Source organism: Aythya ferina (assembly GCF_964211825.1).
Source record: "Aythya ferina genome assembly, chromosome: 5".
Lineage (NCBI taxonomy): Eukaryota > Metazoa > Chordata > Aves > Anseriformes > Anatidae > Aythya > Aythya ferina.
Genome location: NC_140301.1, coordinates 33,529,495 through 33,544,263, shown reverse-complemented (window position 1 = coordinate 33,544,263; position 14,769 = coordinate 33,529,495). Strand labels below are relative to the sequence as shown.

Below are 14,769 nucleotides of genomic sequence, written 5' to 3'. Positions count from 1 at the left end.
GTTCAGTGATTTTTAATGTAGGCCATCTCTATGCATATATGAAATTTATTGCTTGACTTCTTTTTAGGGGGAACAGGGATTCTGTTTGCAGAAAGTCTTTAAGGTCCCTTCCAATCCAAACCATTCTGTGATTCTACATCTTTTTGTTTTTACAGATAGCCATTCAAATGAACTAGGTAGAAAACCTCTCCCAGACTAAGCTCTGTCCTGAATTGCCAAAAATTACATATCCACCAAGAATTGTCTCTGGAGTACTGTCCTGCTGCTTAATAAAAATTAATAAATAAACACCAAAGGAGCACATGCAGTGACACTGTAGCAGCAGAAATGCAGAGAATTGAACTAGGAGGGGCCATTCATCTCCCAGAGGCTGAGAAATTAGAGTAGCTAGGGGAAAGCTAGCAGTTGCCTGTCCCATTACAAAAAGCTGCTTCTTACTGTGTCATTCCTCCAGACAAAGTATCTGGTGTTTGTCTTATATCCTTCTTTCATGTTTTATAGAATATTGTGGTGTGATGTTTATAGCCTGGCGGGAAATAAAAGCCCTGATTTGAGAAGATAGCCCTTGATGCTATACAGGGGAAAGGTGCTTTATATTTAGTCTGAGAAGCATTCTGTGTCATGGTAAGGAGCATGCAGAGTCATTTTGAAGGCAGAATATTTCATTGAATTTAAATGTGCCAGTGCTTTGCCTTGTCCAGTTAAGTGTCAAACTGTAGTGCTAGTGTAAGTTTGCAGGCTGAGGATAAGTGTACAAAGTAAAGTCTTGCCATGTGCTGGCAATAATTTCCATGGTCCATCCAGGATCAGGAGCAGAATAAAGCTGAGATCGGAGGAGGGAGAAGCATCTTGCTGCTGACTTAGAGTCCTGGCGACTTCTCTGCAAGCTTGTAAAGTATTTGAAGAGTGGTGCAGCTGCAAAAAGGTTTTCTGGCCTCATCTGGCTGCTGAGGAGGCGGTTGCTGATTTTTCTTTTCTTTTGGAAAAAAAAAAATGCCCAAGGTGCTTGTAATTTATGGAATTCCTTAAAAAATAAGGACCATCTGCTGTTCAAGGCATTAGTATTTCAGTCTTCTCCCTCTCCTCTAGCAGGACACTTCCATTCTGAAATCTCTTCTGAACAGCTGGATATTGGGCTAATGCCTCTGTCATTATGCCCTTCTTGCAGGCAGGGTTCCTGTTACAAGCCCATCACTAGCTCTTCTGACTCCCCACTTTGTAATACTTGGCTTGTCCATCTTGATTTATGACTTTTTGGAAATGTTTGGGTTTACTGTGTTTTCACTTCAGATGTTGAGCCCAAATCTGGTTTTTGTAGGCCATTAGCCCTGTCTCCCTTTGCAAAGGTCTAGTAAAGGTGTACGAATGCAGAGCAGCTGTGCTCATTCTCAAACAGGCATTTACTATGCTTGCACATGCACCAAACAAAGGCAAGCTGCGACTTTGCCAAACCAGAAGGACATTAATGTAGCTTAGGGCTATCAATATTCCCCCTTTATTAGGGGGACTGATATTCCCCCTTCATAGCCTGATGCTTGGTAGTGCTGCTGCTCATCTGTGTTTTTAAGTGCCAGGCCCAGTTTTCTATAACGAGGCCTCCATGAAGAAACATGCTTATTTCAATGTGCCTCTTGGTAAAAATGTTGCTCCAGGTGCAAAAATTTGTAGAGATATTGCAACAAGAAGTGTGTGACAGTGGAATGGAGGATTTTTTTCAGACTGTTTGTGGTCTCGGACACAAACTATTTTCCCAGTAAAGCATTTGACCTCAAAATCTCCTTTTTTTCCATCATTTTCTGTAAATCAGAGATGGTCACGTGAGAGAGTCTGCTTACAAAGAGGGTGCTATTGCACTTCCTGGGACAGGCTTGAGCCACAAGTGGTTTGGGAGCGAAGGCAGATGAGATGATGCAGCTGAAATGTGGGACTGCCTGCCAGCTCCACTTTCAGAGGAATGGTTCCGTGGCCAACCTCCATCTCAGAGCAGCTCTTCTTCCTGTTAAAATTAAACAAAGAGAAGGTAGTTTGGAAATAGGATGTTTTGCACTGAAACAATACGCCTGAGCAAGTGACAGCGGCGCGATTAGCGCAGCCCTGCGATCTCAGCACCCTCAGAGCCCCAGGGCAAGGACCTCACTGACACCACAGCCAGGGACTCCAACAGTCTTGGGGAGATGGCTCTGCAGGGACCTGGGGGATTTTACCCTCCAGCCTATCTTCCTCTGTTATTTACAGAACAGAAGAAGGGAGCTTCAGATTTCTTCTCTCCTTTTTGCCAGTTTTCATTTTATTAACTTCAAAATGGATATGACCCAGCCTTTGATGTAACTGTCAGTCGTGCCAGCATTAGGCTGGGGAGTTTATTTGGCAGCAGAAACAAAGCTCTCCCTAGCCATTTATTTAATATTATTCTAGTAGGTGCTGCTGCTATCACTACCTCAGATCCTTAAAATTGCCTGCAGCTAACAGGTAAGTATTGAATCAGCGAAGGCTGTAGAATATTCCCTTTCCACAGGTAAAATATTTGAAGGCTTTGACTCTCGAATCATTTTAATGGAGCTTCTCATAGCACTTACTGCTCATTACTTCAATTTCTAACCACCATGGCTGATCTACTTCTTCCACATTCAGTCACGAGTCAGGAGTTTGTCCTCTGCTGTAACGCTGGCTGGGACTTGAGGAAGGTGATTTGGTCACTGCTTGCTGATTTACAGTGTGATGCAGCAAAACTTAGAAGGAAAAATAACGCATTAGGAAAGCATCATCGTTAGGGGTGGGTAGGAGAGGATGAAAGCCCGTACCCTCCGTTGTGTGCTGGGTTATCTCTGGCAAGCAGTGCTGGTCCTGGTGGCCTTCCAGGCCTTCCCCAGCTTCAACTGGGATTATGCTGTAGGTGTCAGCACTCCAAGTTGGCACAAGAGCTTGATTAATTTGTTCTCTGATGTTTCTTTTGATCTATTCTGTCAGCTCAATGGCTGCATTAACAACAAAAGAAAACAAGAGATGAAAGGGTGGCCTTGTTGCAACTGGTTTTCCAAAAATAGCAGTTTTCCCCTAAAATGTTCTGCACTGGCTTTGTTTTCATAGACTGGGCCTCAGACTCAAAGAAATCAAATAGCCTGTGGCTTTGTCAAACACAAACGTTTTGATCCTCCTCATGACTTGGGAATCTCTTAAATGCTGTTCCTTAAGATGAAACCTTGCTGAGATCTCCACCCCTCAGTTTTAGAGTTGTTCTTCTGGCAGAGTAAGGCAGTGTAAGCTCCTTTGGTTCTAGGTGTCAGCGCTCCCAAATTCCCTTGTCTTCTGCAAGGGAGGAAAGAGCAAAGAACCATGATGCCAGTGTGAATCAGATCTTGAAAGACTGAAATAAAGGGCACTCTTCTTGTTCAGTGCAACTTGCATCTGTGATGTTTTATGTTCCAGACACACATCAAGGGGGAAAGATAGTTCACTTCTGGCAGGGGAGCTCACAATCTGTTTTGCTAAGAGGCATTCAGCATATGCATTAAACCTTAAAAAGAACAAGACATGCAGTCATGTTGGACATCATTTTGAAGAGCTTACCAAAAGCCACTGTACTGTGTGCTGTGCTGGAGGAGAGGAAGGAAAAGAAAAACACAACCACACAGACAAAGGTAGAAAGTGAGTGGTATGTGATATATGGACTATTGGTGAATGGTGACCCAAACCAGATATTGCTTTAAAAGGTTATAGTTAAAGCTACACGAGGAGGAGGATTAGAGACCTAGAGAGGGAGAAAATTGACCATTGAACTGCAAAGATATATACAAGACCTGGTAATGGTCTCTGAGTCTGTAAAAGGTACGGAAGAAATTTAAGCATTTCTTACCTTATGAAAATTACAAAAGTACAAAGCTGCATTTTATTTAAAAATAAACCAATTTGAAAAACATATGAAGAGGTAAGAATTGTCTAGGCTACGATTTTTCAATAGCTACAAGAACAAGGAAAAAACATTGCCTGTGCCAAGAAAAATAGGTATCTGACCCCCTCTAAAATTTCTTGCACCAGCAGTTGGTCAGTGCAGAAGGTTTCCTGGGCTACGTGACACTCATATCTTTGGTCTGGTTTTGGAGAGCAGGCTTTTGTGTTTTGTAGTTGTATCTCTGGCAGACGTTCTTCCTGTGTAATGTGTATTTTCAATTCGTTGTTGGCCTTCTTGCTTGGTTCTCTTAAGTAGTTAATGCAGGTTTGGCTGGGAGGATCCTCATACTCACCTGTTCAGTAAGTCCCCATCCATTTTTTTCTAATTTTTTAAAATATCATGTCAGATTAGAGTACAACTCCAAAGAAATAGATGAGAAAGGTGACCCCTTTAAGCACTGAGCCTAGTTCCCTGCTGTCTTAGGCAAGCGCATCCTATAGCTCCTTTTATTCTGTTAAAATTAGTTAAATTCCTTGCCCCTTTCAATTCTGTTGAAAAACTATTCTACAGTCTTAGTACTCTGATTATAAATAAATAAATCTAATTTCTAAACTTAATGGCTGCTTTTACCCACTTACTCACCTGTCAATGCTATTTGTGAAGAGAACTATGACTAATGTTCTCTGGCACTTATGTTTTTGGAACTTTTTTCTAAATGCAATCCCATTTCCTCTCAATCACTTTTTTAAACCATAAAATGAATCTTGCGTTTCCCCCTGTCATCTTTATAGCTATTTACTGGATTTGCTATCATTTAGGGTTTAATCTTTTTTGAACATGGCTAACTAAAACTGTGTGCTCAGTATCCTGCACGTGCACTCGGCACAAGCTTGTGTGTTAGCATTGACATCTCCCTGGTGAACCTGCTCCCCAGTGCAGTTCAGGATTGCCATCTTGTTCACTGTTATGCTAGGTGGGTGGCTGAGTCCTTGCTATGATCACCAAAATCAATCCTCTGTTGTTTTCAAGTGACAAAGCAGAAGTTTGTAAGTGTTAACACACTTGTAGAAGTCTTGCATTTCATTTCTTTTATGCTTCTGTGAAGTTCAGTTCTCCGTTTGTGGTCTGATCATGTTCTGTTAGTGAAGTTCCCCAACTTCTTCAACGGAATTCACCAACCAGCTCCAATCTTTAAGTCTATCCAATTGAAAAAAAATAATAAATAGAATAATAAATAGGACTGGTTTTGAAATGAGTCTCTGAAGAACTCTGTGGAAATCCTCCTAGTTTGGGGATGACAGTAGTGCAACCTGTTGTCATGTATCCTGTAGCTAGTTCACTGCGTATACTGTAGTTCATGTGTGGATGCCTATCTTCTCTTGTGATGGCAGAGTACTTCAGTGAAGCTAATCAAAAAAAATACACATTTTAATTCTGAAATGCAAATTTTAATTCTGCCTCCTTGAAATGAGGCAGTGCAGTCCTTAACCTTTACTCTGTGTTCTTTCTGTTCTACTAGTTTTAGACTAAGTGCTCAGGAATTTTGTCATCTTTTGAACTGGCTGTTCTTTGACGGGCCAAAAGTATTTTAGGTTATTACAGCACTGGCAGTGACTACATTATTTACCTTTTTTTGTTCAGCATCTTTCTGTTTATACTAGGCTGAAAATTACTGTTTTTAGCAGCTCTGAAACTGGAAAAAAATGGCTGAGTAAATTTAGAGTACAGGTGTAGGTGGTTTGGTACAGAATGTAATTAAATAGTCCGCTTCTTATCCTCGTCTGTTTAATTGGAGTTTCTTAAATGGAACAGGAGAAGTTGATACTCAACCATATAGGAAAGCGGTTCCCAGGAAGAATGTCTTCTAGACCAGAAAAAAACACTAAAGATTAGGTTCAGCTTTAAATCAACAGAGGTGGAAGAAGGATCAGTCCTGGCTCCCTTCCCATCACGTCTTTTCCTGCTGCTGCAAGTGTCTGCGTGGCCGTGGGGCATACCAGGTTAGGGAATGGTTCTGGCTAAGGTGTGACAAAATTACCAGTCAGTAATTTTTCAGCCATATCACATCCTGGGTGTAGCTTTTCACAGAAGTGTTGGAAATAAGGGACACGGATTCTTCCTTCTGGCAGCGGTGCCAGTTTTCTGAAATGTTGAGGTACAGCCTTAATTTGATTTGGAAGTTCAAACTCTCAGATCTACAAAACATTCTTGGCACTGTTCTTTTATTAAACTAATAAGGGGTATAGCCCAAGAAGTGCCTTCATAAACTGATACGCAATTTAGCCAAACAAATCAAAGCTGCCTCTAGGCTGGGCATAGTCTTAATGTTTGGAAGAGAGCTTCTGGGCTATAAGAGCTAAGGTAGTGCTGCACATGATGCTGCAGATTCAGTGTGTGAGATGGGCTCTTCAGTCTTAATGGCATGCAATTCCTCTGTATTGCAAATGTGAGCTCTATTATTGTTTTTTATAATTACTTCTAGACCTTTGATTTTGAAAATACTGGGATCTGAAAATCGCTCTCTCTTAAAATAGTGTATTCAGTTTCAACACCAAATCTCCTGGAATAATCAGAGCAGTTTTAATCAAAAAGCTGAAGTGCTTTTAAGCTTAAGCTGAGGAAGTGAACATCATAACTCCAGTCTTGTCTTAGCAAGCTGTTGGTGCAGATGATGCCAAAAAGCAGTGGAACCTTGTTGTACTAGGAATAGCATGAGTTTGTACTAAGATTCAATAGTCCAAAGACCTCACAGGCTGCATACACAAGGCACAAAGGGGGAAAGATTTGTTCAAGGTCACCCGGTAGCTCACTGGCAGAGTTGAAAATAAAACTTCTTTTCTGAAATGCTGCTTGCTACCTTGTCTGCTGAACAGTTTCTTCACTGATTGCACAAGTGCCTCAAATACTGGGGCAATTAAATGGTGGACTGGCTAGAGAAGTTTCTGTCCTTTCTTGCTTGCTTTATCCAAGATTGGTGTAAAAATCAGCGAACAGAGAGGAATGCCTGTATCTGCAGGGAGGAATTTTTCCTTTACCTCCTGTTTATTGGAGATAAGGGAGGTGGAACTCAGGGGCTCCTCACAAGAAGAGGAAATGAGTTAAGGTGTACTGTTTCTAATGATACCACTGCTGGAGTTTGTCAAAGAGTCACAATTTGGGACTTGTTTAAACTGTGCTGTCCTTTGCAAAAGATGATGTTATGCTCAAGAAAGAAGGGGTTGATGAAATGCAATCACCACTATTTCTTGGCTGAAGGCTCCAGGAGATGAACAGATTTCATTCCTTGGGCTCATTGTGGTGTCTTATCTCCGTTTTGGAGCAAGTTTTACATTTAATCCAGGTATAAACTTCTGGAGGAAGCTAAATGTCCTGAGTGCCTTTTGCATGTACTGTCTTGACTCCAGCATCAGGTTTGAATCTTGCTTTATTCTCTGTTGAACCAGAGTGCTTTAATCGTTCTTCCTTTCGTTCCTCAGCCTCCGTCAACGTGCTTGTTCAGAACTGCAAGATTTACAACGATGCTAGCTGCGATATCTCCGCAGATGGGCAGCTGCTAGCAGCCTTCATTCCCAGCAGCCAACGAGGCTTCCCCGATGAAGGGATACTGGCTGTGTATTCTCTGGCACCCCATAACTTGGGCGAGATGCTTTATACAAAGCGATTTGGTAAGCATGCAGCAAGAAGGCAGGGGCGGTGGGTGGGGCTGTGAAGTTACCTCAAAATTAGCCTTCAATGAGAAATGCCACAGTCTGAATGTCAGTACCTGTCTATTGGAGTCACAGAATATATGCTAATGGCCTACCCCCAGCCACAAATACACTAATGCTGGGGAGAAAATTGCAATACTGTGTGGATGCATGAAGTACTGGTAGGGGGGAGCTGCTACAAGGTGTTTTTTTATTCCTTAAAGAACTTTTAGGAGCTTTTATCATCTTAGAGGAAGATACCTGCAGCAAGGAAACGTTTTGCAAAATTTGTACTTGTGCAGGTCTCTTTGTTCTCCTCTGTCCCTTATAAGAATGATCTTAGTATGCTGTACATTATGTGAATATCTAAAGGGGTTGAAGGAACTGTGAGGATAAGGTGTCAGGAGGAATGTCAATCTTTGAGAGAAGTAACTGCTATTCTGTTTGTAGGCCCAAACGCCATTTCCGTGAGCCTGTCTCCAATGGGCAGATATGTAATGGTGGGACTGGCTTCCCGACGTATCCTGTTGCATCCCTCCACAGAACACATGGTTGCTCAAGTCTTCAGGCTGCAACAACCCCATGGTGGAGAAACCTCTATGAGGGTGAGTATGTGTATAATCTGTTTCTATAAGTTTTTGTTGGTGATACCATGTTGATTTAGGTCTAGCCTAGTGGTTAGTTGCTCGTTTATAATAGCAAAAAAGTAACATGCTCCAGGCCCACTAAATAATAAACACATGTAGGAATTTATCACAGAAATATGTGAACACGACAGGAGAACATAAATATAACAGAATTGGGAAACTACTCTGGTTTCAGGTATGACGACAAAAATATTCAATGTTGTGTGTGGTAGCGTAAGTCTAAATGTCACTCAGAGTATTTAGTAGATGTTCTGTACTTTTGGGGGGTAATTGGCATGTATCTTGTGGCACTGTGGTTGGCTTTGTTGATGGAGCATATCAGCTCAGGTTTCTAGATTATTTCCTGACATTCCTGAAAGGGGCTGACTGAGGGAAGTTGCCACCAGTGGTTTCAAGAAGGGTTGGAGCTAAGCTTCATCCTGGACTTACAGACTGAAAGAGAGGCTTAGCATGCTTTTGCCAAATAGGCTTTTGTTGGCTAATTATTAGTGAGCTTTCTGCATATATGTAGGCCTATTTTGGGAATGGAATTATTCTTCTGTACTTTTGCTTTGGGGGAACTGAACTATGACCCACCCTGACTAATTCATTATGTGTGGAAAACCTTCATCTTTTTTCAAACTAGCAAAGAGACTTAAGAGAACATGTATTGCTTGCTTCGCTCATTAGGAGAGCACAACAGCTGTTTAGAGATGGTTCAGGATGGTAAAAGCCATGTCCAGTTAATAATGCACAAGAAGTGTTGAGGAGGTGGAACTAGATGGTTCCTGAAGCTGAAATTTGGCCTGGATACAAATTTTATGCCATATATTCAGGTGACTTTTGTTTCAGGACATGAAAACTTTTCACTTTTGATGATAACTTGATTGTAGTGGAATTGTTTCCACTATGAATGGCTTTTTTTCCACTCTGTTTGTATCTCCAATTTTTAAAGGACGGAGCTTTCCTAATATATCAGGGTTGCACTGAAGCATTTGACTAATGGCCTACCACTGGTGGGAGACTAGTTTCTGGCTCCAATGGCCTGATTCAACTTCAGATTGTAGTTGCTCTTCAAAGTACTCGTGATTCATAGAGGGTCATCTCAGCTATGTTGTTACACGAGCTACTTTATCAGCTGATGTAAAATTCTTGTTTAGCTTCATCACCTGCTCCATGTTATGAGGCAAGGTAAGACCGATAATAAAGATTCTTTAGTGAACCAAGTCAGCATGTTTTTAGCCCTGGTTCTGAGCTACCCTGCTGGTGTGGGTCTCTGAAGGTAAGAAACAGGAAGATTAAAGAGTAATTGTGAAAACAGCACAATTTAGTTAACAGGTATGGTTTGTGAAATTTGTCTGGATGTGATAAGATCACTGATTATATGGATTCAGTATCCTGTTGGATCCTTTTAACAGTCTAGTATGCCCTGGTACTGGTTGGTGGTTTTGTTTGTTTTTTTCCCCAGTTATTTTCAGGTCCTAGTGAAATATATAGTTTCCACTGCCAGATACGGAGTGTCCCTTCCTACAGTTTTCTTAATGTATCATAGTAAGTTAAGATGGAGAAGCCCTATTAGCTAAAATCTTGTCTCTTCCCGTAAAGAGCTATGGTAGGATTCTTTCCTCTCATCCATTCTTTGTGTTTGCTCTAAACTGCAGTCACTGTGCTTCTAGCCATTCCTTTTGGAGACATTTTTTTGTAACTAGCTAATTCAGTAAGCTTTCATCTGAATCTTCCGATGCAACGTCTTCTACTTATTTCATCATCTTCATTTCAAACATATCTTCTTTCCCTATGCTGTTACACTCTCCAAACTCTTGTACCCTTGCTCTTAGTCACCGTTTAATAAAGTAATGCTTTGTATTCCCTTAATCTTTTCTTGTAATTCAATCTTCCAGCTTTATTTTTATTCAAGCGAATTCTCTCCAAAATAACTATTTTTTTCCTCAGTCTGGAATATGTTTAAATGTACATAATGTGATAAGTATAGTCTTACCAGAACCCCACAGGATATTTTCAAGCTCTTTTTTTTTTTTTTTTTTTTTTTTCATTTATATAGGGCTTTACTTACAGTTTTTTCATTTTTTGTTATGGTGCCTTGAAAACTTTGTACAATTTCTCTCTCATTTTTCAGACTTGTGCCACATCACTGCACCCCTGTCTTTCTCATCTGCTATAGTTCTGGATTATTTTTTCTCCAGATGGAGTGCATGTATTCTAAAGGTTGCTTTTTTCATCTTTCTTGCACATGTATTTTTAGCTTCCAAAAGTCTTTCCCCCACATTCTCAAATCTATCCAGTCTAGCAGGATTTGTTAACTAATTTGCTGTTTTTCCCCTTTCCTGCATCACGATTAAAGATGTTGAAAATGTCTCATTTCTGACTGCTTTGGACTTTCAGCTTTCTGCCTATGTGACAGGGTCACAGTTAGACCAATCTGAATTAATTTGATCAAAGAGCCTTCCTGTCGGATAACATCAGATATTGTTTCAGCATTCTGGTGTAGTGTTGGTTGTCTCTGCAGTCTATAGGACCAAGCTTGAAAAACATAGAGTTGTTAATCTTGTAGATGTTATTCCTTCATTTAGTTGTAAAAACTAGTAAGTCAGCTACTGGCACCAGAAGAACTGATGCTTTTTTCTATCTTGAATTTTGCAATAGGACTGCTCCATAAGTTTGTAATGCTTTTTAGAACCTGCAAAATAAAAATAAAAATTTAAGTAGGAAACTTTACAATACTCTTACCACTCTGTCTTTAAAGGGGCTGCTGCGTTCATATTCAGTGGAGTGTAAAACCAGTTTGCAGCTTGGCCAGCATGCGGTAGAGAAAGGTTTAAGAAAAAAAAGCATTGGTGGAAAAATATTCTTCAATCTGTAATTTAATGTGCACGTTAGAGAGAATCAGAATGCATCCTTGTTGCCTCTGTGCCAACAGCTTGTAATACAAAGCAATTATTGCTCAACTTCTTAATTAAAAATAAGTCATAGCCGTGTTCTTTAGCAATGCATTGTGGATATTTTAATTTTACATAACTTGCAAAACTCCCAAGAGAGAAATTCAAGAAAAAATCTGTATCAGATTCTATGAAAATTCTTAAAAGTTGTTTCAGGGTTGTCTCTTTCTTTCTGACACTGTTTGATTTCCAGTCAGTGCACTGGGAGAGTAACGTGGCCTCTAAGTCATTGCAAAAGCTTGGCAGCCTGCTGAGGAGTGAAACACAATGATAGCTTCTGCTTTCAATTAAAATGGGAAGACCCTTTCTCCACACCCCTGACGAGCATTCAGAGTAACGCAAGTTTCTGTTCCTCCAGATAGTTTTCTTTCTTTTCCTGCTGCAATAGAGGTTTTCAAGATGCAATTACTTAGCTTTATTATATGAAACTCTAATACATGTAATTGCGCCTAGAAACCCACTGGCTGCTGGTGTAATTTTCAGAGATGAAGAGAAATGTCCTCTCTGAGAGCTGCAGCACTTCTTGGTTGTACTAAGGAACATCCTGGTTACAGAAGCATGTTTTGTCCGTATACATCTTGCTCGTAACATTTAGGGTATATTGGTCAGAAAACATGATTTGACTATTACGAGTTGTGCTTAGAAGTGGAATAAAAGTACTAGACTGCCAGCAAACATGGTAGAGTGATGAGCTAGAGATTCATCCTTTCTCTTTGCTCAGTCCCTTAAGATTTGCTATGCTTAGCATTTCAAATAGAAACCTAGCTTTGCTGAAGAAAAAGATTGTTTTTTGGATTGAAACTTTAAAAGCTTGTTAGTAGAATCAGCTTTTAAGGAGAGTAGTAAGTGTAAGCCTTGGATTTTTTTGTTTGTTTGACACGTCTAGTTAACATCTCTGAAATCTCTCTGTAGCTGCAGAATATAAGGAAGGAACTGCTTTTAGCAGATCTCTAGCTTGGGGTGGTACAAGTAGCAGTGGTACTGGGAATTGTCATGAGACAGTGGAATTTCAGAGGTGGGAAGTTTGGAGAATGAATGCAGGGTTTTGCAGCCTGTTTTGAAATTCTAAGTGGAGATGGTCTCTGAATAAGGATCTGCTTTCAAGCTGCTTGGGCCTGGAATGACTTCTGATTTCCGAATGATTCCAGGAATATGTGGATGTTAAAGAACATAGAATAATATGATGATAGGAATTTGGAGCTGAAATTCCATGGAAACTTAGAGTGAGGATCATATTGCTCTGAGTCTGTTAGCAATGGATGTTAGCAAGCAAGAAGGCCAGCAGGTAGCTCTGCTTCTGGCATTCACAAATCCCGATGCCCTTGCTATGTTCAATATTTTCTGTGTTTTACCCAGAGGAAGCCAACTCTGAAATCAAAAAAATGTGATTACTGTAATTCAAATTAAAACGTAACTTGGCAAGGGTTTTTTAAACAGAAAACAAAGTGAGGTAGGTGATTTGAAAAATTTGATTGACACAGAGCTGAAGAGCTAATCATGCAATCTGTGGGGATAAGATGATTTAACCAAGTCCTGTCTCAGATACTGCTTTGTAATTTGAATCTAGAAGGAATACGGGCTGTGGAGACACATATTTAACTCTTGACGAGACTAGTGGCATTTGGGAAACATCCTGTTGAAATGGTTGGTCAGTAGCCTGGACGGAACGGGATATGTGTGCACTTCCATTGTAAACAGGAGAATTCCAAGTAGTGCAGGAAGAAGGGCCTGAAGCAGAAAGGCACAGCGCGTGTCAGCACGGAGCCAAGCTTTCTTTCGGTGGATTAACTCTTAACTGGGACAACACGCAGAGCATTTGAGAAGATGCACAATTTTACTGAGTGCTCTGAGCTTTGTGCAAGTGTCAACAGAATGCGTTCAGTATGGGCAGCAAAGGTGGTGGCACTGCCACACCTCATTGACTTGTAGGTGAGTTATAAATGCTCCTGCAGCTGTACGTGAAGGGGCTTGAGGCCTGAAAGCAAATGGCTGTGCTCATTTGCTTCACAGGGGCACAAGTTATTGAGGGTTCTGACAAAACTACAATGTGAAAAGAAAACTGATGAGAATATATGGAGATTGCCTACTGTAACAAGTTATCTCCGTTGGAAAAGTTCTTATGAACTCACGCACTTCTGAAAACACGAACAATTTGCAAGAAAGAGTAGCAACCTCTTACTGTGTTATGGAAAAAGCATGCTTACTGGTGCAGTCTCTTGTGTCTCTGTTTGAGAGAGATTGTGTATCTTCAGGTGAAGAGAGGGAACTTTTGACAATTCTAAATAGAACTGAGTTTGGTACATCCAATTCCTGCCCTAATATATTTTTTGCTGTCAACAGATGTTCAGCCACGTAGATGCTTCTTTGACAACTGAAATTCCAAATGGTCACGGACTGTTTGACTGTACTTGTTGGTACTAGCAAGAGGGCATGGAGGCAGAACCCTCTTCTTACTGATTTGAGAAATCTCTCCTTTTTATACAGAGAGGAGCATGATAGTCTGCTTGAAGCCAAGTAGTTTTCTATGGTCTGTGTATCAGCAGATTCTAGCAAGCATCTTTAACAAAACAACACATCCAAAACCCGTGTTAGGAAGCACTGCCTATGTAGGGTGCTGTAAATAAGAACTGTATTCAGCATCATCAGAAAGTGCAGCACTACCTTCGTGTTGCAGATGGCATGAAGAATTGCACAGATGTGCATGCTGGAGTATAGATGCAGGAATGGTACGTTTGAAGAGTTAATAAAATTGCTGTCTTGACTGGTTCACCCATGTCTGCACAAAGGCTGCTGAGGCAGAACGTAAAGGAACTGTAGGAATTTAACTCATTAGGTTACCTTCAGAAAATACTGTGTTAGTGTCTTATACAATGATTAAATAAGCGATCAGCATTGTTTTTAGCAAATTTGTGTGAAGAAAAGGAAAATGACACTTCTTCAGGATGCATTTACTTCATGGCATCTGATGATGATAGCCAAGACTTTTTGTTTAAAGGTTTTATTTTGTGTTGTTGGGAAAATAGTTTTAACTAGATAGAAATAATTATGGCAAAGATGGTTCCACATCTGAAATTATTTAGGTACAGCCCTCTTGCCAAAGTCAGCTTGGGAAAAGGGAGCCTTGGTAAATTGCTTCCAGATTTGTGCTAAAGTCAACATAGGCTGGGAAAGAGGTATGCAATTTCATGAAGGTTTTTTTCAGTGCTTCTTCCTACTGTCTTTCTTGAATTATATTTAAGCTCTTTTCTCCAGTAGTTATTCCTTCCAGACGTGTAGGCAGCTGGATGACAGCCTCTTATCACCCAGATGAAGGTGCATATAGCTCTGTCATCAACATATTGTTGACATTTGATCTTGCATGCTGCTCTGTGCAGGCTCAGCAGACAGAGAGCAGGGTGGAATGGCAGCTGCACAAAAATCCTCTGCTCTTGTCATTAGATCTTTAACATATTGCAGATTTTGCTGTTACGGTCTCTGTGCGACATTTAATGGGGAATTCAGAGGTAGCGCTTTCGGTTTGCAGCCTGAGTTTAGGGCAAAAATAAAGGGGCTTGTCATTCCTTTTGCCATAGAATTGACCATATTTTTATTAGATTGTTCCAGCATTGACA

The 14,769-nt window shown here is 40.6% G+C and overlaps 1 protein-coding gene across 4 annotated transcripts in view; it reads left to right on the top strand.

Annotated features, from left to right (window-relative positions):
- AMBRA1 (autophagy and beclin 1 regulator 1) overlaps positions 1–14,769 on the top strand; it is a 128,509-nt gene that overhangs the window by 77,659 nt on the left and 36,081 nt on the right. For all 4 annotated transcript variants that reach the window (XM_084520946.1, XM_084520945.1, XM_084520944.1 and 1 more), the window contains 2 exons: positions 7,366–7,554; positions 8,026–8,180. In XM_084520946.1, coding sequence (XP_084377072.1) covers positions 7,366–7,554; positions 8,026–8,180 — 344 coding nt within the window. The remainder of the gene's footprint in view (positions 1–7,365; positions 7,555–8,025; positions 8,181–14,769) is intronic.